This window comes from Anolis sagrei, chromosome 1 (genome assembly GCF_037176765.1).
Source record: "Anolis sagrei isolate rAnoSag1 chromosome 1, rAnoSag1.mat, whole genome shotgun sequence".
Taxonomy (NCBI): domain Eukaryota; kingdom Metazoa; phylum Chordata; class Lepidosauria; order Squamata; family Dactyloidae; genus Anolis; species Anolis sagrei.
Window position 1 is genome coordinate 251,951,244 of NC_090021.1, and position 25,032 is coordinate 251,976,275.

General features: G+C 37.5%; 1 protein-coding gene across 7 annotated transcripts in view; it reads right to left on the reverse strand.

The window, feature by feature from the left end:
• DENND5A (DENN domain containing 5A) overlaps nt 1-25,032 on the reverse strand; it is a 76,782-nt gene that overhangs the window by 43,071 nt on the left and 8,679 nt on the right. For 4 of the 7 annotated variants that reach the window (XM_060767121.2, XM_060767108.2, XM_060767136.2 and 1 more), the window contains exons 2-5: nt 11,202-11,273; nt 10,533-10,642; nt 7,980-8,640; nt 1,885-2,072 (exon numbers count right to left, since the gene is read on the reverse strand). In XM_060767121.2, coding sequence (XP_060623104.2) covers nt 1,885-2,072; nt 7,980-8,640; nt 10,533-10,642; nt 11,202-11,273 — 1,031 coding nt within the window. The remainder of the gene's footprint in view (nt 1-1,884; nt 2,073-7,979; nt 8,641-10,532; nt 10,643-11,201; nt 11,274-25,032) is intronic. The other 3 variants (XM_060767114.2, XM_060767129.2, XM_060767139.2) reach the window with 1 other exon arrangement.

Sequence of the window (25,032 nt, forward strand, 5' to 3'; positions counted from 1 at the left end):
ATCTGGCCCTCGCTCAGGGTCAGCCTAAGTCTGAAACGGCTTGAAAGCACACAACAACAACAACAACAACAACAATCCTATCTCATCAGCCAAAAGAGGCCCACACTTTCTATTGAAATACTAATGTTTATATTTGTTAAAATTGTTCTTCATTTTAATTATTGTATTGTTTTTTGTGCTACAAATAAGATATAGGCAGTGTGCGTAGGAATTCATTCATGCTTTTTGCAAATTATAATCCGGCCCTCCAACAGTTTGAGGGACTGTGACTTGGCTCTCTGTTTAAAAAGTTTGAGGACCCCTGTTTTAAAACATATAAAACTATGTACACACCTTTGGAATGAGTGAATGAGACTAAAAGCCTTCAATGAACACTTATGTTTTAACTTATCTCCAGAAGGACATGAGAATTCGTGCCAACCATGCCTTCAGAGCGAGGGCCTTCTACAATTGGTACTGAGCCAAGAAGCCCCTCTCATGTCCCTACTGATCTCATTGGTGGGACTTGGTGTAGCCTCCCCACCCCAAGAGATATTAATCCTCAGACATGACCACAGTTTTATCTCAATTCTCAAGCAAAAAAACCTCTTATACAATTAAATCAGTAAGATTGTTACAGTTTGTTTCAAACGGGAATTCAAAAGACAGAAAGAACAAAGTTAAAATGAGAAAGGTGAATGAGCAAAGGAGTAAAGGAATACAGGGTGGTTGTATACAATATCCTTCTTCTTTGTTCCCAGAAACAGGAAGTAGAAAATATGAATATAGAAAATTATTCCCTTCCTGCTGGGTTACTTTTTAAATGAAGTACAAGCTACAAATTCTTGATTACTTTGATGATTATTCATGACCCACTTTTAACAAACAATAAAATAATAATTTAAAATTGTTAAGTCATCAGAGAGATATTTGCTCACTACTGTTTAATGTAAAAAATGACGACATCTTGTTCACATAGTGTGGCTACAAACTATTATATAAATTAGAATTTCCTGGGTATGCTCTGTTCCATTTTTGCAAATACACTTCAATGTTCCTACTGATATAATATTGTAGAATTTGGAAAGTTACTTTTTAAAAGTAACCCTGTTACAAAAACAAAGCCATGTTGGATCCAGGAAAATCCTTCCATGGACAGAAGACCTTCTTTCATTAGCATGTTTTCATTCCAAATGAAGCTCACAAGGGCTTTAACAGTGAGGAAAGTGGTGCTAGGAGCTGAAAAGGGAGACAGGATGGGAGAAAAATACCTTCCCTCATCTCAGCTCTGCTTGGGAGTTCCATTTTTTAATGCTCACTCTGTAGAATAAAATACTAGATCCAAGCAGAATCTTAACTGGTTGACATAAACTGCACTTGACATTTGGCAAAAAGAATTAGAGAATTTATAGAATGAGTTTCTAGCCCTTACAATTTAATAGACTAAGAATAGTACAAACAGCATTTTTGTAAATGATTTTACTCCTTTACCAAAAACTGTTGGACACAAGTGGGAAATAAGCGTAGAATTGGTAAGGTTAAGAAAACAGGAGATATCGAATCGAGAGAAAATATAAGTGTTTGTTCTATTCATTCTTGTGGGATTGTTATAGAGATATGTATCATTCTATTTGTGTTTACAATAATAACAATTTTAAAAATCCCAAATAACATACAGAATTTTAAAAATACTTCTTAATATAACAAGAATATTTTCTATAACAGAGAGTGCTTCATTCAGAAGTTTTTAATGCTACTAATCTAGAAGAATTGTCCAGCTATTACACTTTGCTATTACAGAGAACAGAAAGAAGCCATGGTGCAAAACCTCTGTGAATAAGACAGAGTATCCTAATTTAAACTTCTCTGTAAGTTTTTTTTACAATAGTGAAATACTATACTAACCTCTTGAGGGAGCTCTAACTTAGACCTGTCATCTAGTCCATTGGAGTGCAAACCCATCAAATAAGGGACAGGAGCATCTAGAAAATGCAGAAGAGAGGCTGGAAGGATGGGAACATACACATGCTGCCACTGGAATGGAAACATCAGTGCTGTGATTGTCTCAGCCACAGTCATCAATCTCTGGTAATCTGAAAGAAAAACAAGAAATCATTTCTCATAGAGTTAGAGAGCCTCCACAATAATGTAATCAATAGAAACAGTATTAATAAAAAATAGGAAACTAACCAAAACATAACACCAGGGGTGGGGAACCTTTGACCCTCCACATGTTGATAAACTACTATTCCCATCATGCCATATTATAGGCCACACTGTCTAATGTTACATTGTGCAATACAGACTCTAAAAAGAACAGCTGTCGAGAATGTATCTCTGGAGACTAAAAACAAAACATTTCTACAAAATGGCATGCATAGAACAAAGGGTTTTATTTTAAGACTACAACTGACTGAAGATTAAGGAGATGTGTGAAGTATACATCAATCTTTCATTCTCCCTAATGCCCCACAGTATTGCAAGTGAAGGGAAGAGGTGAAGCAAGCCTCTATTCAGTATTCAAAAAACTAAATTGTGCCAATTGATTTTATTAAACACCCCCATATTATACTGAACCATTCCGCTAGAGAACAGTCAATTTACTTAGTCTTTTTTCCTGTACTGTAGCAGTACTTTTAGAATCTACTTACAACACAGCAGTTAAAATCGCAAGTCTTTACTTCTCACAAAATATTAATATGGGTTAGCTGACTCAGAAAGACCATAAATTCCCAAGCCTTAAGATATTTATTCCTTATGAGGGAAGGAATTAGTACAAGAACAAGCTAGATCCCAACTTTGTTTTGATGAGATACTTTAAAACAATATATAGAAAGAGGCTAGTCTTTTCTGCTCAACTGACAATTGAAATAAATCTTTTAGGCATATAAACACACATTATTATTTTAATCTGAATATTTTGGGGAAAGAAAATTTAATATATAAAGTGAAAAACATGTACAAGGATGCTTTTCTATGAATGTGTGAACCATCAACTACATTTTCAACATGCCACATTGTTTTGGCAACCTGATACATAAAAACAATTTTATTTATTTATTTATTTATTTATTTGACTTGTATACCGCCACTCCCAATTTGGCTCGGAGCGGTTTACAGCAGTAGATTAAAACAATACAACCAACTTTAAAATACAACAAAAACGCGAAACAGACATAGTCCCGAGTTATTCACCCATCAAAAGCTTGTCGGAAAAGAAAGGTTTTACAGGCTTTCTGAAAAGCAAGTAGCTCTCGGATGGTTCGGGTTTCAACTGGCAAGGCATTCCATAAATAAGGGGCCACAATCGAGAAGGCTCTCTGCCTAGTAGAGGACAGATGATAAGTCCGGATGTTGGGGACTTCAAGCAAATTTTGGTCCTCGGACCAAAGTAATCTCTGGGGTTGGTAGGGGCATAAGCAGGTCCTCAGGTATGCCGGCCCCAGACCATATAAGGCCTTAAAGGTTAGTACCAGCACCTTGAAAGTAATCCGGTACTCAATCGGAAGCCAGTGCAGCTGTTGTAGAATTGGGATGATATGACACCTCGCCGGCACCCCGGCGAGAAGACAAGCCGCTGCATTTTGCACCAGCTTCAGTTTCCGGATCACTGACAAAGGAAGGCCAATGTAGAGGGTGTTACAGTAGTCAAGCCTCAAGATGACCGTCGCCTGGATCTCCGTAGCCAGGTCGTTCCTAGATAGGAAGGGAGCCAGTCGCCTAGCCTGACGTAGGTGGAAAAACGCAGATCTGCTCACAGCAGAGACCTGGGCCTCCATTGTGAGCAGAGGGTCCAATAAGACACCAAGGCTTTTTACAGAAGATGACCGACGTAGTGTCTTGCCATCCAGGGTAGGCAGCTGGACCTCCCTCCCACCTCGACGGCCCAGCCAAAGGATCTCCGTCTTCGCTGGATTCACCCTCAACCTTCTGGCGTGCAACCATCCAGTAACGGCCTCAAGGCACTGATGGAAATTTTCGGGTACAGAGATCGGCCGGTCCTCCATCCTCAGAATGAGCTGAGTGTCATCAGCGTACTGGTGGCACTCAAGCCCAAAGCTCCGCACCAGTCGGGCAAGCGGTCGCATATAGATGTTAAATAATAGAGGGGAGAGAATAGCTAAATATGGATTGTTGTGGAATGTTTCATGTATATGTAACCTCAATTCCAAATCCAAGCTAGTACTCATCTTAGAAAGAGCATTATTATTACTAATGCAATAAGAAATATGTATAGTAGAGTGGAAGTAGGACAGTTGCAATGCAGCAGACACAATGCAAGAGATAGGTAAAAGCCATACAATGTATAATAATGATATCCTCAAGTAAAAGGTAAGCTTATAACGTAGGTCAATACATATGGAACACATTCCTCCTGTTACAAATATGTGTCTGAAAGAATAAATGCACAAATCAGTATGGGGCAAATGAAAAGATATTCTGTTGCTCATGCAGCCTACCAACACTACTCCAAGTGTCTTGGGTTCTTGGCCTCAACAGGCTACACCTGGCATAGGACCTTCAGAGAGTTTATGGTTTAAGGACCTAAAGCCACAAGGCAAACAGGTGTGGGAGAACTAACGTCTTTGGTCAAGTAGGGGTCCAGGTTGAAAAACAAGGTAGGGCTGGGCCTTGATGAAGAGGTGGCCCTTGAGTAACAAGCCCTGTTAAGGTCAGTCCCAGGGGTGATACTGGGCTAGTGGAAATAAGTAATGAGTGACTGCTGTACTAATTCATTTTTCATTCCCTTGAATCTGGCTCCTTGGAAACAAGGCGGATTGTTTGTCCAAGTCCTGACCGACCTACCTGACTCTGCTCCCCTTGTCTCAGGTATAACTGCGGGGTCTTACCTTGGTCACAGAGAGAAGGAAATTGGATATGGAGAATATTTTGGAGAATGGAAATATGAGATTGATTTCCGGGTTATACAAATATATTCTAGAGTATAATCTAGAAGATAAGTGAATAAAAACTGTAATGATCACCTGGGCTAGAAATTTAGGGGAAAATATAGATCTGAATACTTGGGAATACTTATGGAAAAAGGGATTCAAAATTTTAAAGCAGGGTGCATTAAAGAAAACATGTTCAAAATGTTCTATAGTTACATAGTGCCTGAATTAATGGCTAAAATTGACAAAACCCAAAGAAGAGAATCCTGGAAATTTAAAGTGCAGAAAAGCACCTTTTTCCATGCCTGTTTGACATGCAAGTAAGTCAAAAATTTCTGGGTGATGAAAGAAACCAATAAAATTATTGCTAAAAAGATCAAGAAAAACCCAGAAAGATGCCTACTGGGTTTGTTTCAAGAGAAAATCAGTATAGAATTTTGCCAATATAGTTTCATGGCTGCGAGAATTACAATAGTAAAGTCATGGGAGGGATGAAATAAACTACTTATTAAAGATTAGAAAATAAAATTAGTCGAATATACCCAAGTGGCCAAGCTCGCCAAAGGTTTAAGGGGAAGGAACAATGATGAGCTTATTAAAAAAACGGAGTCTTGCCTTTGGGTATTTAAAAAAGAAGACAAAAATAGATTTTGAAATAGTCGCATGAGGAATTTATTAATGGAATGATAAGGATAAAGTTTTATTAGATACTAGTTCCAAAGGGTGTGGTGTCTGAAGTCATGGGTGGGGGTTCACGGGTTCTTTTTTTAGTATAAAGTTTTTAATGTGTTAAATGAAGAAAAACAAAAAGTGTATAGTTTTTCAAATTTCATCTATCAAAATACACACATTATGGATTGGGAAAACTTTTTGTTTTTCTTCATTTAACACAATAAATTTTTTATACCAAAAAAAGAACCAGAGAAGAGCCAATGGGTTCCTCTTAGCCATGGCCTGGCTGCTGGTTTCCCAACCGTCTCCATGGAGAGACATCCCTGCCAGCAGCTGGAATTGTCTTAGGACTTGTCTACACTGGCAGAAAAAAATGAACCCTTTTCATAGTCACTTGCAGTGGGCTTTTTTTATTTCTGAAGACTTAAATACAGCCCCACCGTTTCTCTGAAAATCCACTGGGGGGCACAGAGTCAGTTCTCCAAGGGGGTATTGCTATTGGGGGGGGGGGATTTAGCACTGGAAAGAACTGACTGGTGGGAGGTGCACAAGCCATTTTATCCTATGGGAAAGCAGGTGCATGGCTCCTTACACTTAAAGCAGAAACATATATATTTACATGCAGGACTGGGAGTGGGAGGTGATGTGACTATGGCCAAAAATAATGCAAAAGACTGGAGACTGGAGATCTAGACCACTCCCTTACACCCAAATTATGTCAATCTCTTGGCAATGTGTGGTGTTGACAGGATGACTGTGGGGCCACTAAGGAAAAAATTGATGTGAAACAAGTTTTTTGGTCAGTGTTGACATGTTCTAAGATGAACCAGCTACTTTTTCCTTTGCAGAGGCCCTGTCACACTCTCTCCGCTTCCCCCAAGCCTTCATTCACCTGTCCCTGAGGCTTTTAACTTCCCTTGGCTCCCTCCTGGGCAGCTGTGCTTGAAAGCTGAGGTGTTCCAGGCAACCAGCCACTCTCCAGCCCTGCTGCAGGCATCTCTCTCCTTTAATGAGGCCACAGCATCCATGGGGTCTGCTCTACTCCACTGTGCTTTCAAAATTGCCTGCTGATTTATGGTGACTTCATCAATTTCACAGGCAAGAAATCCTCAAAAGTTGCTTGCCATTGCCTTCCTCTGAATTACAATCTACAGCACCTAGTATTATTTGGCAGTTCCACATCCAAATACAAACCAGCCTCACCCAGGTTAGTTTCCAGGATCGGACAATTTCTGTTGCTATTGAGGACTCCATTGTATTTACATTGCATATTCATAAATAGGATTTTGATATTGATAGGTATAAAGAAATAACAGGTAACACACAGTCCATCCTTATCTTGATAACCAAAACACCTAGTTTTTTAAAAGCAGTTATATCTTGGTATTTTGTCTGGGAGTATCTGTTTCTGCCTATGAGGGAACCGGTTGTTTTCCTAGAAAGCAAGGACATGGTTATTTCAGAAGGCTAGGTGCTGTGGGTGTTAATCAAGGAAGGATAGATAAGTATTTCTAGCAACAGCGACTGAACTTTTGCCTCAGCATGCAGCAAGGTATGCACTGAATAAATCGGTAGCTCCAAGCCTTTGCATTTCTATCACACTGCACTGGAAATATGCATGAGTCTCTTCCCTCCCCATATGAGAGAAGGTTTCTAATATTCACTTTGTAACATATGCAACAGTTCTGAGTCAAGATGAAATCTCAGCTTCATAAGGTAGTGTTGGAAAGAGGCCTATAACCCATCCCGAGAAAAGTATAGAAGCAGGGTCTGGCCATAGAATCATAGAATTGGAAGATACCACAAAGGCCATCCAGTCCAACCCCCTGCCATGCAGGAAAATATCATCAAAGATTCCCAACAGATGGCCATCCAGTCTCTGCTTAAAAAACCTCCAGAAAATGAGACTACCATGCTCCGAGGCAACATATTCCATTGCCAAACAGTTCTTATCATCAGAGGATTCTTCCTAATGTTTAGGTGGAATCTCTTTTCTTACTATTTGAATCAATTGCTCCATGCCCAAGTATCCAGAGCAGCAGAAAACAAACCCACCCCTCCTCAATGTGACATTCTTTTAATTATTTAAACATGGTTATCATGTTCCTTATCACCATTATTTTCCCCAGGCTAAACATACGCACTCTCTAAGCCACTATTCATAGGGCTTGGCTTCCAAACCTTTATTCATTGGTTGCCCTTCTCTGGTCTTTAGCCCTCTCTAACTTAGCCAAGGCTAAACCAAATCACCCTCAGACATGCCTTTCAACATACCTAATTAGGTGCTTTTAGCTCACTTTTATTCCATTAGCTAGGACACCTTCAAGAGATATTTAAATATTTCTTTTTCTTATGGAATCATGCAAATGTACCAGTGACAACTTAATCTTTATTTTGACACTGACCATCATTCCTAAAAACCTGTATTATACTCACGCTGTGAATAAAGCAGTATCTGAAATTCCAGGAGGGCACAGGTAAAGAGTTGGATCATATTCTCTACTCCAAGTAGCTCAAAGACTTCTTTAACTGGAAAGTCAAATAATGGCAGTTCGTTGGTGCTTGGCCTCTGGCATATAATTGGCCCATAAACTCCTGAAAATTTTAGAGATCTCCCTGCTGGAGGAAGAGGAACTTCATAGAGTATGTTGTAAATAAAGCTTTCCAAAGGTAACGGTGGTGGTTGAGGTGATGTTACAGCTTGGTGGAGTTGCTCAAGAGCTTTCCTACATGCCTTCATAAAAGACATTGGAGTTATCAGACAAATGCACTTGGAAACATAGAGGGTGTCTCTACTAATGTCATACGAATTAAATCGCTGTAGTTTTGATACGGAGGATCCATTACAGTCTTCTATAGTGCTACAGTTGTCTTTATGATTTGTAGGAGGAGTATGAAGAATATCATATTCCGCGTTGTGCATGTGATACAATGTCTGCATTGCACTACAGATTTGTTTGCTGGTAACTTCCTCATAAAATGTCAACGAAAATCCAAAAGTCCGAGACCCATCTTCACGAGTAATGATGAACGAATGAAACTGAGGTTCTCTGGCATCTGCTTGTGTCTTGAAAGATAGACCCTTAGGCATACATAACTGAGAGTGGGGGAATAAAAGAAAAGGTATCACATTAATAATTTCTCACTCTTAGTTACTAGGACTTGGAACCTAACTTCTTTCCATTAGCAAAACCAAGTTGGCAGTCATAAAAAATTGTCATTCCTGTCTTCTTCATTTGATAGTATTATGTATCTCCCAAAATCTGTTACTGGCAGTTAGGGTGCATTTCAGAAAATGATAAGAGGAAATGAGATTGAGTTGTTAATCATTCACTCTTGTGAATGGCAAAACAATTTAGGATCTAAGACACTGTGCCTTGTTTTTATATATGCCATGAGAACAATTTTTAAAGTTTTAAACTGTTTACATTTTTGATAAACCAAAAGAATAAAAAACCACCCAAGTTAGTAAAATTACTTATAAAATGATCAAGAATATGAAAAGCAAATGTACAATTGTATATTATCTGTTTAAAAGAGTTGATTCTGTATATGATTTATAAATGGATTTTACTTAACATGATAAATTGAACTTGGCATTTTTGATAACCTATGTTGTTAACTAAAAGCACTGGGTTTGATATATTTTATAGCATCACTCTTTTGAAGGAATGTGTGCTTTCTAATGCCAAGATAAACTAATCTAATGTCAAATTTATACAGTATTTTATGTTGCACAAAATTAAGCAAAATTTCTTAACAGATGTACAGAAAGCTCCCAGAATATAAAACAATAAGAAGCAAAGAACATATGGCCAACACAAAAAATACGACACGCTGACATATCAATAGATGTGGGGTAATAGTATACTTAGTATCCCTGGTATGGTCTCCATTACTATTTTCCATACATCCTTTACATAATAAAGTTGGCAGTCTTTGGAAAATAATAATTGAGATGATGCTGTAACAAAATTAAAAGGCAACTTTGTAACAAAAATAACTACTACTAGTATTGCTATTGTGTGATTGCACTTGTCTGTATTTTCTATGTTGCACTATTGAGTTCTTTTGTGAGCCACCTCACAAAAGGTGGGGTGGGGTATAAATAATGGTGGGGTATAAATAATAATAATAATAATAATAATAATTATTATTATTATTATTATTACTACTACTACTACTACTATCCTCTTAGGTTCAAATTAATTATAAACTGAGATGCTGACAAATCATAAGGCTGAATTCTACATTACTGTTACCAATTATTAACCTATCCATCATGTAGTCTTTAATGCTAATTTTCCCAGTCAAATACATCCCAGGATTAGAATTCTGCTGAAGATAAAAAAACAAGTGGGAAAAAAGAACATAAGGAAAATATGAAGCGAACTAGAAATTGTGGTTTTCCACTACTTATCCACATGCCCCTTCTGTTTTTCAAACCGCCATCATCTATGTTTAAACTGATAAATTTGCTACCAAAACATGTAGACTAAATTGTACAAACTTCACATCAAAGCAATTCACTTCTAGGTCAATAGGTTGAGATATATTTCAACTTATAACAAACTGACAGATAGACACATTACCCTTATTACAAATACATACACTTGGAGGGAGACAGCTGGGCATGAAAGGTATAGAGGCTTTCTCCAATGTTAAGAGATTGGGAAATATTATACCAATGTGATAATATGAGTATCTTTAAGAAACCCACATCTTGTCTTTCTGGGATTTCTCTATATATGAACATGTGCCCTTCCCTCTCATCTATGGTTTAGCCTCAGTCAGCCATGTTCAAGACCGAGTTGTAGATTGAATAACACAGTGTTTTCTATTATGACTTTTTTGCCCAATTCCAGGAAACTGGGGGGGAGGGGGGACTCATGCAAGTTAGTTGACATAAATATGATTGCCTCCTGGAGCAGCATCTAAGCAATGGTGCAAGTGAATTAGTGAACATTAGAAACATAACGAACTACCAACCATTCCCACTGCATCTTGATCAAAAGGATTCCATTCAACATTTTCAGGATAATGAGCAAGAACTTTGGACTTGAATGTGCGTTTCAATGGAGTTTGTTCAAAATTTTCACCTGAAAATGAAAAACAAAAAGTTAATCTCAGTATTTGCATCCTAAGAGTATGGGCAGAGATACCAGAAGCACATGAAGAAGTAATATGATTAACGTCAATTATTTCCTTTGAGAGAAACAGGAAATATAAAATAGTGATTAGCAAAAGAGAATAAGTAGAATGAGTTAGAGCACAGGTAAAACCTCTGCATACAATTATCCATCTGTGACTTTCCATAAATAAGCACAATCAAGCTCAATTGTTTTAGAAACTTCATTTATTTAAACAATGGCTGTGACACATGCATGTTTACTTGTTCACCAAAGCAAACCTCATTTTAAAAGTAATCTAAGAAATGCCCAAACAGATAAAAGATGCAGAGGTTAAGCTAAAAGTTTAAATGCAACAAATAAAGTGAATGGCTTTCTTTAATAGGTAAGCCTGGAATCCATCATCAATAAAACTGCTGTGAAGGAAAATCTAGAAGGCACAGAATGGTTGAAGGACAGAAACACTAGAAAAGAAATGTTAATGTGAATAATTTTTTTTATTATTATTTTCCTCTTCCTTTCGTTTTACCTTCTGCTGTACTTGAAATGAAACGGCCACCACCATCTCGGGCTTTAGAGGCCTGTATATACTGGCATAATGCTATATAACAAATAAAAAGAACATGGCATTATAATTTAATACGGTAAATTCTTTTAATAGCAAACTCTGTTTCTAAACAATGTTTTCAAACATAAATTCTACAAAACCAGTGCCTGAATGGCTGCAGTGTTAATTAATGAACCTGAAGCATGCACAATGCTGTATTCCTATACAGTGCAATCATACACCCTTACTTTGAAGTATATACAGCATTTCTATCTCAGACAGCAGTCACTTTTTAACACAAAATAACTGTCTGCCTTAAATGAGTAGTCTAATTGAATAAAGACAATTTACATACATATTGATTTACCAAACAATTATTGTTTTATCATTGTTCTAGTTGGTATTCACAACTAGAGTTAGATTTCCACATTTAATTATTTGTTCTGAAATCATCTGAATACCATGTGCACAGAACAGTGAGGATACTGCTACATAAATTCTAGGTGTAACTTTTATGCAGTATTCAAGTAACTATCCACTGATGTTCCCGAACAGCAACTGCTCACTTGTGTTCTAAAACATAATTTAATATGGATCCTTGAATAAAAACAACTTCTTTTGACATTTGTCATTCTCAATCTCCCCTTTTTAACTCTTCTAATAGAAAACGTTACTGAATAACTCTTCCAGTCTTTGGAATGCCCATGAGAAAGAGTCCTCCCTCGCTGCACCCAACTCCTTATCCTCACCTACATTACCACTGCTCATGTATTTGTCTATCATTCTTCTCGGTGTTAGCTTGCTGTGTGAGAAGGCAGGTGAACAAGCAGTAAAAACAAGAAATAGAATCAGTAATGTCCTAAGAGTAATGTATACCTAAGTAGGTGCTTGACAATGCCTCTGGCCCTGCTTGCCTTGAATACTTAACAAATCAAAATATTCTGTTTAATTAAAATTCAAATACTAAACTTTTTGGAAGCTGGTTTGCTATGCTACACCACACATTTTTCATACAGCCAGTAGCTATGCCATTTGGCAAACCTTACCTACAATACACTATGGAGACAACCACTCTCTTTGCTTTCAGTATTGGGTAAATTAACAAAAGTATACAGGAATACCTACAATAACAAAGAACCTACTTTTTATTACCCTAAAAAACTTTCTCTTCTTGTTTTCTGTCTAGTTCGATGGTTTTTAGAAGCATTAGCATTAGGAAGATGGTAAAGGAGAGCTTCAGAGACACAGACTTTGATGTCAGATTACAGCAATCGGTCAGCAAGTGCCCTTCTTTTGTATGGTTCAGGAATAACATTCCTTTCGTGTTATTTCTGCTGGTGGTATTAAATTTTCTGTTAAAGAAGTAACACCCAGAAACACACCTACTTCACGAACTGAGGTATTCCTGTGCTGACATTGAAAACGATGGGTTTCATGTTGGAAGATCTGGAAATATACCCATGGAGTATTTAATATAGTTGAATGCCCAAGAATGATGTCTCAACAGGATTTTATAGCAGTAGCCTTCCCACTTTGCTTAGTAAGTATATAAATGCTTTCTAAATAAATAATTTCTCCTACAAAATTAAACTTTGTCACCTTCATCAGATAAATGGGAAAATAAGTAGGCAGTGGATGACAGCTGCTACAACAATAAAGCAAAATTACATAAAGCAACATACTTCAAACAAACACAAAGCTTTATCAACACCTGCAAAATACGTTAATGGGGGAAGTTGTTTCAATACTTCATTTATTCTGCCAATACATCATAATTATGCAACAGAAGATGCTGATTTGGGGATTGTTTCGGTGTTCTCTTCTATTTTAATTCAAACACGTTACAGATTACACTTCTATATTCATTCAAAATGCTCACAGAATCATCAGAGCATAAACTGATTTTGACAAAATATTCTGTCATACTAGCTTTCCTTTTAAGATTTTTATAATTTCTTCTTGACAAAGTTTCCAAGCTTCACTTTGAGTTAGGGTATACAAATATGATCTGGAACAAAATGTTAGCAGTATAGAATGTTATCACACAGTGCAGCTATCAGCTTTTCTCCAAGATACTCTCTATCCTCTCTTATTCCTCTTTAAATCACCTGGAATGCTACCAAATTGGATACTGATGATGCAAGCAGTCTGTCTTATTAATAAGAACGTGCAGTGTATCTATACTTTTTCTACTTATAAAACCATCTGTTTTCCTGCCATTTCACCTGACCTTTTCTCTCTCCCCAAAAGACGTATTCTCAGGAAATATATGACTGCTATCTATGAATGAAATAAATATTTGCAAATTTGTAAATGACTAAATAAAGAATGTCAAAAATATTGTCAATGGCCACCATTTCTTTTTGCATACTGGGATTTATTTTTTTTTACAAAAACATCATTTGTGTAAAAAAATAACAATTTTGCAAAACCTGTGGTATTTCTATAATTTAGAAAATTATAAAGATTAAGATTACAAGATGTCTATATTAGAGGTCTGAACATAATACTAATTCTGCTGGAGTGCCTATAATTAAAGGTGACAATTATCTTTTTCTATTAAAAAAAACATTCAAAACTTACTGGCAACATTTCACTTGGTTATCATTCCTGAACAAAAGAATACTAAAGGAGTGAACTGGAACTCATGCAATCTGAGACTTATTGATTACAGAGAAACACAGTCAACAGAAACCCCATAGGGAAGGTAAGAAACAATTGGCAGCCAGCAATTATTGTTTGGCAAACTGACTTTTTAAAGTGGGTACAAACAAACAAACAAAAGGATATACCTATGATAAGCCATCTTTGGAAGAAACAGACTTCTATGTTATTTATAGACAATTCTACTTCGCTTATTTTATTTTGAGAGTATCTGCTATTTGCCTTATTTTACCTTTTAAAATGAAATACATTACAACTGAACACATGGCAAATGGTCATTTGTACACTGCGGCTTTCCTACCATCTTCCCACTGTATCTCTCCATTAAAGAAATCTCCCAAAGTCTCTCCAGGTAACAACTTCCATTCATGAATGAAACACCATCCATCCAAAGCAGTTTCATGAGCTAACATCATGTATGTTAGCTCATGAAATCGTCAGACGTGACATTTTCTAGCCTTTCACCTTGTGTTTTTCAAAAGGCGAGCTGCTTGTTGAAGAGAACTTATTTTGGAACTGGCATGTGATAGTCTAAATTGCAAAAGAAGATCTGCTAATTAGAACCATTTCTAAAGGACACTTTGAAACGAAATAGATGAATTCCTGCATTTGTTCATTAATACAATAGCAGCAGATTTGCCAGAGGAATCAGTTACAAACAGAATAAAAATGAAGATGGAATAATAAAAAACCAATGTCTTTAATTAGCTGTTACCTTTATCCATGCACAGATTTTCAATAACCCTGATCCACTTAGCACGGGAGAAAAACGAAGTACCATTCTGTAACTGCTCTCTTATTCACTGTTTAGCAATATATACAAAATTGTGATCCATTTTTTAAACTATCTTAAATGCAGGCATATATTGATTTAACTAAATCTCAGTGTGTGCCCTTCTGGTCCCAACATTCAGCTAAAAAGCAAATCTTGGGTTTTAGAAACACAATGTGATTGGCATCTCAATAAGTCATATTTATATTATTTCACTTCAACTGAAACATTTTTCGCTTTCCAAGCTTTAAGAGTTGATCCTTTAAGTCAATGTGATGATACCAATTAACAAGGTATGCCTACGTATTAATGTCCTTGTCATTAGCAGCAAGTCACTGTTTCTGTTCTCAGAAATACCTCCAATTGCTGCTTCCCTTCCTCACTCCTGCACCTTGCTGTGTTGCAGGAATTGGAACAGATTATAGAACAGCAGCTGTAGGTTTCCTGAATAATAATGCCTTCTTAAACATCTCAGGAGTGCTACCTTAAATAGTGCCACCTCAATGATTCCTATCCCCCAGGCAGAGCAAGGCACAACAAAGACAGTACATAGAGACAAAACTGTTAGAAAATAATTGAGACTGATAGAAGGGAAATGCCCTGAGGCTGAAGAGAGGATAGTTATGGATGCAGTCTACCAAAAATATATTCCATTACAACAATCTAAGATTGCATTTAATAGCTCTAAATAGGTTATACTGATAAAAGCCTGAGAGAATTCTTTGGAAAGGAGAAGAACTTTATGCCATAAATCAGTTTTATGGGCTCAAAATATTCCCAAATCAGAGCCCATAATGACTGTATATGTACCAGTTAGCTTTATAAAGTATTTAAAACATGCTGAACTAAAAGCAAAACAGTATTTTTTGTTGATGGAAATGAAGATTTTTATTTATAACCTGTTCTTTTTCTAAAACTAGAACTCAAAACAGCACTCTAAAAGAGGACAGCAATCCTAACATATACAAATGATTAACTTTAAAATGGAATCTATAATAATAAAAACGATTTAAACACACATTTAAGTATAAAGACCAATTTAAAAACAATGCAATTAAAACAATAGAGTTCCCTCTTTAAAGCTGTTTAGAAATGTTTAGAAACATTTATTTATCAAAAATAAAAAGCATTTGCTTGCCAACTGAAGGATAGCAAGAAGGGGCAATTCTGGTCTCCTGAGAAAGAGAATTCTAGAGCAAGGGTTTCTCAAACTTTTTCAGCCACCGAGCCCTTTGTGAAAGTGGAGCCCCAAGAAAAGTGAAGCCCTGCAACTCCAAACCAGCTTCAACATAGACCAGCTGCTTTTACATCAGTCACTCCATTCTTCATTGCAATATCAGCTACCATAGCACGTCTGCCTCAGTTCCTAAAGAAACAAAAGAACTCTTTGGTATTCCAAAGCATGGCAAACACCACAGGCTTCTTCAGGCAGAGGAAGAAAACTGGGTGATCTAGGGCAGCATGTACAAAACATTTCACAACTACTATTATTAGTCCAACCACAAATGCTTACCAACCTCCTATAGAAATAAATGCCAATATAAAAGCCACTCTGCATTACACAAGGGCTTCCTTGTTGTCCTTAGTACTACAACGGGAGATTTAAAACATTTTCTCAGATCTGTTCCACCTACTAATGTAGATATATGCAACAGATAATCTTCCAAAAGTCCTTGGTCGACAATTTCCTCCTTAATTTATCTGTCATCATTGGCGACAACAGATTAAGGCTGATGGAAGTTGCAGTCCAACATAAAGTAAAAGAATACATGGACTCTCTTCCAAGCACATGTACTAAACTCAGTTGGACAAGCTTATTCATGTGCAAACTGTTGTGCACACTATTTACAAACCACATTTTGATTAAGGAAGTACATATATCAGAACTCAAGCCAGCTTGTTGGTAGATTAGTTGTATCATTAGGAACTATCATCAGGTAGTATATTTGGATGCAATCAAAAAGACTACATTAATTAATTTTATTATTGAGCTTTTACTGCCCTGGATGGGAATAAATGCTTTTGGGATTTCTGTTTCTGATGTCAAAAGAACTCAGCTGACTTTGAGTATCATGCACTTTGACTTGGATAAGGGGAGAGAAGAAAAAAATGCTGCTTTGCCTAAGGCAGCAAAATATCTTAGGATGACCTGCCTTTTCAACATAGCTACTTATCTTACTTGTTTGCTCACATTAAGTAAAATAAATGACAGGAGTAAACTTCAAGATTACTACCAGTGCATTATGCCTTCTCCCTCCACAAGTTATGCTGGACAATAGTCTCAACATGTCTTCAATAAAGAAGCTCAGGTGGTGTGGCTAAAAGAACTAAGCAGTTCTTAACAGAAGTCAACTCCTGGGTTAGCTGTGTTAACCAGAAGAAAAATCCCAAAGTCTATGTTGTAATACATGTATTCATCCAAGAAAAAAAGCAAATTTTGAATCCATAAGTTCTGTACTTCTTGAACTGTGACTGATGTTCAAAACTTGGCACAGTATTTCAAGTAAGATCTGAGGCCAAATAGCCTTAAACTCACTGGGAATAAAAAGATAGCAAAAGCAGGCCAATAAAACTTGTATCTCTACTGGAAAATACACACACACACACACACACACACACACACACAAAACCCATTGAAACCTCAGACCAAGCTCTATCCAGGGCATAGCTCAACTCCTTTTTAGGAAGAGAGCAGTGGCTTCCTCTACATCGCCAGGACTGGAGATGAATGTACACAATGGATCAGTCAATATAAACCAAAATTGGACAGATTTATCTTTCGCTTTAAGAAATAACTTCTCAAGTGCCAGTATAAAATGATTAAAAAATCCCCTTCCTTCACTGTAGGATTCCATTGCTGAGTAGATAAATTTAGTATTCTTCAAGTCATACATATTGCATAAACAAAAAGAAAAAAAATCCTGTATGTTTTCTGAAATACATCTATACAGCTACTCCCCTGAATATAGCTCACTAAAAAGGAACTGTCCCCTTTAGTTAATCTTACTATCATTAAATTATGTCCATTCATCACTCACTTTCATGGAATTTTATATTTATTTTCTTTGGATAATACTTTAATATCACAAACATTACTTGGCTATTTGGGATGGTAAAAATGTTTTCCATTCACCTTGACTTTGTGGTATATTCAGCTATCCACACATAGACAATACTTCTGATAAAACAAGATTGAGTATTTTAGACCACAAACTAAAATATGTATCCTTCTGATTTTTCTTTATGTATAGATATCTGAAAATATCATCTTTTAAGTTTTTAAATTGTGTGCTTATATAAAATACAATACCCAGAAAACAGAAATATCCATTTTCTTGAGCAAATTGATATCACTAACATTGTAACTGACATGCACACTAAACTTGTAACACGCTGATACTGATAATTTTTTATTTGATTAGCTCAATGTTGTTGTTATTTTGCATTATGTTTTCTTGCTTTAATGTTTTTGTATTTGTCGAGCATTGAATGTTTGCCTTTTTTTGTGTAAATCACCTTGAGTCCCCCTGGGGAGATAGGGCAGTCTATAAATAAAGTTGTAGTTGTTATTTTACTGACCCAAAAACACAGTATGACACAGCAAACAAGATATATATGCTGGATTTTGTATCAAAAAATCACAAGTCAAATACTTGCCAAGCGTTTAGGACTGTATGATATATTTTCGAATGGTGCATGCAAAAGGTAGCCTTTTGCAGTTGACAGATCGTGATTTTGTCAACGTTTATTGTTTCCAAATGCCGGCTGAGATCTTTTGGCATGGCACCCAGTGTGCCAATTACCACTGGGACCACCTGTACTGGTTTATGCCAGAGCCTTTGCAGTTCAGTTTTGAGGTCTTGATAACGGCTGAGTTTTTCCTGTTGTTTTTCGTCAATTCGACTGTCATCTGATATGACGACATCAATAATCCAAACTTCTTTCTTTTCCACAATTGTGATGCCTGGTGTATTGTGTTCCAAAACTTTGTCAGTTTGGATTTGAAAGTCCCACAGCATTTTTGCGTGTTCATTTTCCACAACCTTTGCAGGTTTATGATCCCACCAGTTCTTTACTACTGATAGGTGGTACTTGTGACATAAGTTCCAATGAATCATTTGGGCCACATAGTTGTGCCTCTGTTTGTATTCCATCTGTGTGATTTTCTTGCAGCTGCTGAGGATATGATCAATGGTTTCATCAGCTTCCTTGCACAGTCTGTATTTTGGGTCATCAGCTGATTTTTCAATCCTGGCCTTAATTGCATTTGTTGTTGTTGTTACACTATGTAACAAAAACATTATTATTATTATTATTATTATTATTATTATTATTACACTATATAACACAATTTGAAAATTATTTCCTGTTTAATTGTGTGGTACTTACTTTGAAAGTAGTTGTTGTACTCCAAAAACTTCATTTTTATGGCTATCATAAACTATATTGAATTGGTTGAGACCCGATCAAATATTATTTGAGAAACTATAGCAAAATGTGCTACATTTTACTACGTGTTTATTTTAACTGCATTTTTCTTTATTGTTTTTCTTTTATGTCTTGTGAGCATTTTACCCCATATGTAAGCCACCCCAAGTCCCTTTGTGGAGATGGTGGAGGGGTATAAGAATAAAGTTATTATTATGATTATTATTATACTTCAGAAACTTCATTTTTATGGCTGCCACAAACTATATTGAATTGGCTGAGACTCAGTGATTTATTAATTGAAAAACTATAGCAAAATATGCTACAGGATGTCCTGCATAAAACAACATTTTTGCAGTTTAATAAACCATTTCCATGTTTTTATGATAGAACCAAAAGTGTGTTACATAGTGTTATCTTCACAAACACAGATACAAAATAGTACATTGTCACATCTTTGCTTGAACAAATCTGTCTGAAACACTACTAAGAGCCTCAATGGCAACTTGAAGTTTGCCATCGTAAAATTATAGAGTTGGAAAAGATCACATGGGCCATCCAGTCCAACCCCTGCCATGAAGGAAAAGAAGCTATGCTGAAGGCAGACTGGGACCTGGAGAAAACAGCAAGATACACCAATCAGATTACTGTTAGTGTTTAAAAACAGCTTTGTTTTATTTTAGAATCTCATTTCCCCTCCCCCCTCACATTGCTTTACTTCAACAATTGCCACTTATTAGACAATTGTTTCAGTAATACAAAGAGGTCTCTATAACTAAAAATACATTCAGTAGAGGAAAAGCTACACAATGCTCTTTTCAATCTAGAAAATAAATACCTCAGGAAACACCAGATTTTTTATAAGTACCCATTATATACAAACCATTGACTTCAGAAGTATTTGGAGGTAAATCTATGCAACTTTTAAATTTACGAACAAAAATAGAAGAATAGCTAAACTACTTTAATACACATCACAATTACATTTCAACATAATTTTGCCATTTTTGTGCAAAGTGTGCAACAATGAGACCAATTCTTGCCCTCTTTGTACTTTTATGTTCAAACATTTCTAGTTTTATGAAATGTAACAGATTTTGTTGTGCTAATGCCTCAGCTTAAGTGATTCGTGGTGTAGCTAAAAACAGTTATAAAGCTCAACTACCCCACTCCCTTTTATACATTTTATACAGCTGTATACTATAACATGAAAACATGTTCTTTTTTACCACTTCTATAGCATTCTAGAGCAAAGTAAGTCAGAAGTAGTATCAATCCACATTAATTACACAGTATAGATCAGACATCCTCAAACTGCAGTCCTCCAGCTGTTTGGACCTCTACCTCCCAGAATTCCTGACCACTGAATAAGCTGACTAGGGTTTCTGGAAATTGGCGGCCCAACCACCTAGAGGGCCAGTTTGAGGATGCCTGGTATAGATATACCCTGCACCTCCATACACATAATATTCCTAACAGAGGAAAATTGAGAAGGAATTTGATTTCCTTTATATGTTGCTTCTGAGTCAAAGACAACAGCTCTCGATTCCTCTTGTGGGAGCCTGCCTTAGATCTTAGTCCTTCATATAAATGGAATAAACTCTCATGTAATGGAAACTCAATTAGTGATTCCCATCTACAGGTTCTAAGAACATGATTAACTTCTCTATGCAGCAGCACATTCTTATTTTCATTTAATCCCAATTCCAAACATTATGTAGTTAGGAAAATAAAGTATTACTAATATACATTCTTTTCCATGTCTTTTCAAAAACCAGCCAAGGTATTCAACACAATAGCTAATCAGTGCCTGGATAGGAGAGAAATTTAAATTCGATCTGTACCACCTTATTTATTTATTTATTTATTTATTATTTGAACTTATATGCCGCCACTCCCCTGGGGCTCGGAGCGGCTTACAAGAATGGCTAAAACCTAACAAAATTTAAAAGCAATTTAAAACAATTTAAAAACAGCAATATCAAACATTAAAAGTCTGTCGAAACAGGTATGTCTTACATGCCCTGCGGAAAGCTGGTAAGTCCCGCAAGGCACGGACTTCAGGTGGCAGAGCATTCCAGAGTGATGGTGCCACTGCTGTGAAGTCTCTGTGTCTGGTTGCTGTTAGACGCAAGGTCTTGACACTGGGAATTTCCAATAGATCTTGGTCCTCAGAACAGAGGGGTCTCTGGGGTTGGTAGGGGGTGAGGCAGTCTCTCAGGTACATCGGCCCCAGACCATGCAAGGTCTTAAAGGTGAGTGCCATCACTTTGAAAGTGATCCGGTGCTCAATTGGTAACCAACGCAGCTGTCGTAAGATTGGTGTTATGTGGCATCTCATCGGAATTCCCGCAAGAAGCCGAGCAGCTGTATTTTGTACCAACTTGAGCTTCTGGATCACCAACAGAGGAATGCCAATGTAGAGGGCATTACAGTAGTCCAGTCTTGAGATGACTGTGGCCTGGATCACCGTAGCTAGGCCATCCTTGGACAGGTAGGGGCCAGCCGTCTAGCCTGCCGCAGATGAAAAAATGCGGTTCTGCTAACGGCGGAGACCTGGGCCTCCATCGTCAGCAGAGGGTCCAAAAGGACTCCCAGACTCTTTACCAATGATGACAGGCATAGCGCCTCGCCATCCAGGGTAGGCAGCTGGATATCCCCACTGCCCGGTCGACCCAGCCATAGGATCTCCGTCTTTGCTGGATTCACCCTCAACCTGCTGGCATGCAGCCATCCAGTAACGGCCTCGAGGCGCTGATGGAAACAATCGGGTACAGAGTCCAGTCGGCCTTCCATCTTCAGCACCACCTGAGTGTCATCGGCGTACTGATAACACTCATGAAACACCTTGTGTTTCATGATGGAAAAAGTATGATAGGATACACTAATACTATGAAAATAAAATGTATCGTGTTCCACCTAAAATAAGACATACCCATAAAATAATCCGTAGCAGGATTTCTAAGCATTTGCGCAATATAAGCCATACCCCAAAAATAAGACATGGTGATAGGCATGGCTTGCAGCTCAATCTGTTTTGGCTAAACAAGCTTATTCAATTTCCTAACTCTGGAGAATATACCTTTGTCACTTCAAGGGGCTCTAGTGTAATGGACTATTTTTTGATCTAACCCTCCATAGCAAGCGGCATTGATTCATTTGCTGTAGATAACTACTTGCTTAGTGATCATCTCCCCCTCCTCCTTAATCTGGACTTGGAGAAAAGTAATACTTCCCCACTCGAATAAACGGGCCCACAATATACTAGGCTAAAGTGGAATGAAAGGATGAAGGGGGTGTGTCTACATATCTTAAGCTCTTATGAAGTTATGTACATGGAAGCTATGATAACCGAAAGCTTAGATTGCAAGGAGGCGATCATCGGGTTTGAATCCCTTGCTAAATCTTTTTAAAATTATACGATTAGCAAAGAATGCTGAGGTAATTTAGTGCCAGACTAAAAACTGGTTCGATAAAGAGTGCATAATGATAAATAAACAGATTCACTCACTTTATAATGATTATCGCCCCACATCAAACAACCACCTCATAACAATTAGAGAGCCTAAGCAACAGCTCCAGCTGCTTATGGGCCAGAAACATAAATCCCGCATCATAGCTGACTGGAAGCAGCTGCTGGAGGCATCACAATCAAAGGATACGAAGAAATTTTATAGTCGATAGTAAACAGAACAAATTACCCCCAGGGTCCATCCAGAGAAGATATCTCCCTAGAGAGATGGGGTGAATGCTTCTTGAAAGTGTTTGCCAAAAAAAAAACCCTTCCCAAGAAAATTGTGATAAGTGAAGTTTCAGTGTGACCAAACTGGGAGCGTTATATGCCAAGAATTCATCGACTTGATACACAGCCTAAACCAAATAAGGCCCCAGGCAGTGATGCCATTATCCCTGAAATACTGAAGGCAAACCCACTATAGTGGGCAAACCTGCTGGCAAACCTTTCTACAAGGATCAATGAAACGGGGACAATGCCAAAGGCATGGACCTCCTTTATAATGGTCCCAATATTCAAAAAAGGAGACCAAAATGAACCAACAAACTACTGACCTATTAGCCTGCTCTCTATAATATGAAAGATTTATGCCAAGCCCCTCCTGACTAGGTTAGAGTGATGGGTCACCAAAACAACATAACTGGCCCCGAGCAAGCGGGATTTTTCAAGGGGAAATCAACATTAGATCAGGCCCACATCTTAGCCCACTTAGCCAAAAATTATCTAAAAATAGCGTAATAAACTAAGTGTGGCCTTCTTGGATCTCAATGGGGCATTTGATTCTGTGAACAGAGAAAAGCTTTGGGGGAAACTAGCAGCCCTTAATATTGACCCGATTTCTTTTCTTGATAAAGAAACTGCATAACCAAAACCTATGCCAGGTAAAAGACCACAGGGGATTTCTGTCGAACCCGATCCAGGTCAAAAAGGGAGTCAAACAAGTGTACTAGTCCCACTTCTATATAACATATTCTTATATGATCTCCCTATAGCCCTGGCCCAAGTAGACAGGCATAGCCTCAAGATTGCTCCAAAGCATGTTCCCTTCTCCTATTTGCAGATGATGCAGCCCTTCTATCCCTTTCCCTTGTGAGTTTTAAAAGACTCCTGCATAGATTTGTTGACTTCTCTGAGATGAATGATCTGCAGGTGAATTATGATAAAACCAATATCTTGGTTTTTGGGAAAGCAATAAAAAGCAAGCCTGGAAGATAGAGGGCCACTATACTGAGCAAGGGAAAAAATTAGGACTTTGGTTCACTAACAACCTGTCATGGTCCACTCATTTAAAATATATACTGGCCTGAGCCCAATCAAGTGACAGTGCCATAAGGAGGTTTTTGCACTCCAGGGACAACCAATATACCCCCAGTTCTGCAAATTTTTCAAGCAAAGGTGATAGCACAACTACTCTATGGAGCTCCCATTTGGTTAACCCCTAATAATGATGCAATCAGATCTTTCCACTCAAGATTCCTCCACAAATTATTTGGCGCCCCAACAGCATCCCGTACGCAGTTCTATGTCTAGACTCTGTCCAATACTCTACAGAGGCCACTATCCAGCTAAACATCATAAAATTTTGGCTATTTATTCACTATCAAAGCCCCAGTAACTCTTTGACCCAATTCCACCACTCAGAATAGTGCACAACAGTCCTAGCAATGATTGGGGAATTGCGCAATGACAGCGATGTCTTGAACATGCTAACTTTCACTGAGATCTCTACCCTCATTTAAAAAAGAGGTTGCTAGAAAGGGATTATAAATAATTGCTGAGCTTGGCCAATAAATCCTGTTTGGCTATGAACATGGCAATGACATTCATACAGGGAAACCTAGCCTTTTATATTGCAGTGCTCACTAACCCCTCATACAGGAGAGACTACATGCTGGCTAGATTTAATATTATACCATCTCCGCTCCATAGAAGAAGACTCAATGGTCTACCGAGCAATAAGAGGCTTTGTCTCTGTAGCACAGGACAGCTGGATTCCATCCCGAATATTATTCTGCACTGCCCACTTTACCAGGAACACTGATCTAGCTTACTACCACAAGTTATAGATTCTTTGATAAACCATACTGACCCAAACAAAGTAATTATGCTTTTAAACTGCCAAGATTTTAACCACTGCCTTTCAGTGGCAAGGTTCCTGAATGAAATCTGTAAACTGAACATGTACCAAATGTGAAGTTTCCTTTTTATAACTTATACTGTATTTTATACCGTCTTGTTATATATGCCAATAAAGGTCTATTGGATTGGTATGGTTGGATAGGTGTGGCTATGCAGCATACAAGGCCGGCTCCCCTTGTCAGGTCCCGGTCATTCCATGCGGACTGCAAGTTGAGGCATAGAGGGAGACATAGAAAGTGAAAGTAGAAGTCTCCTCAGTGAAGTAAGGAGCAGGATGCTCTACTTTAGGTATTATG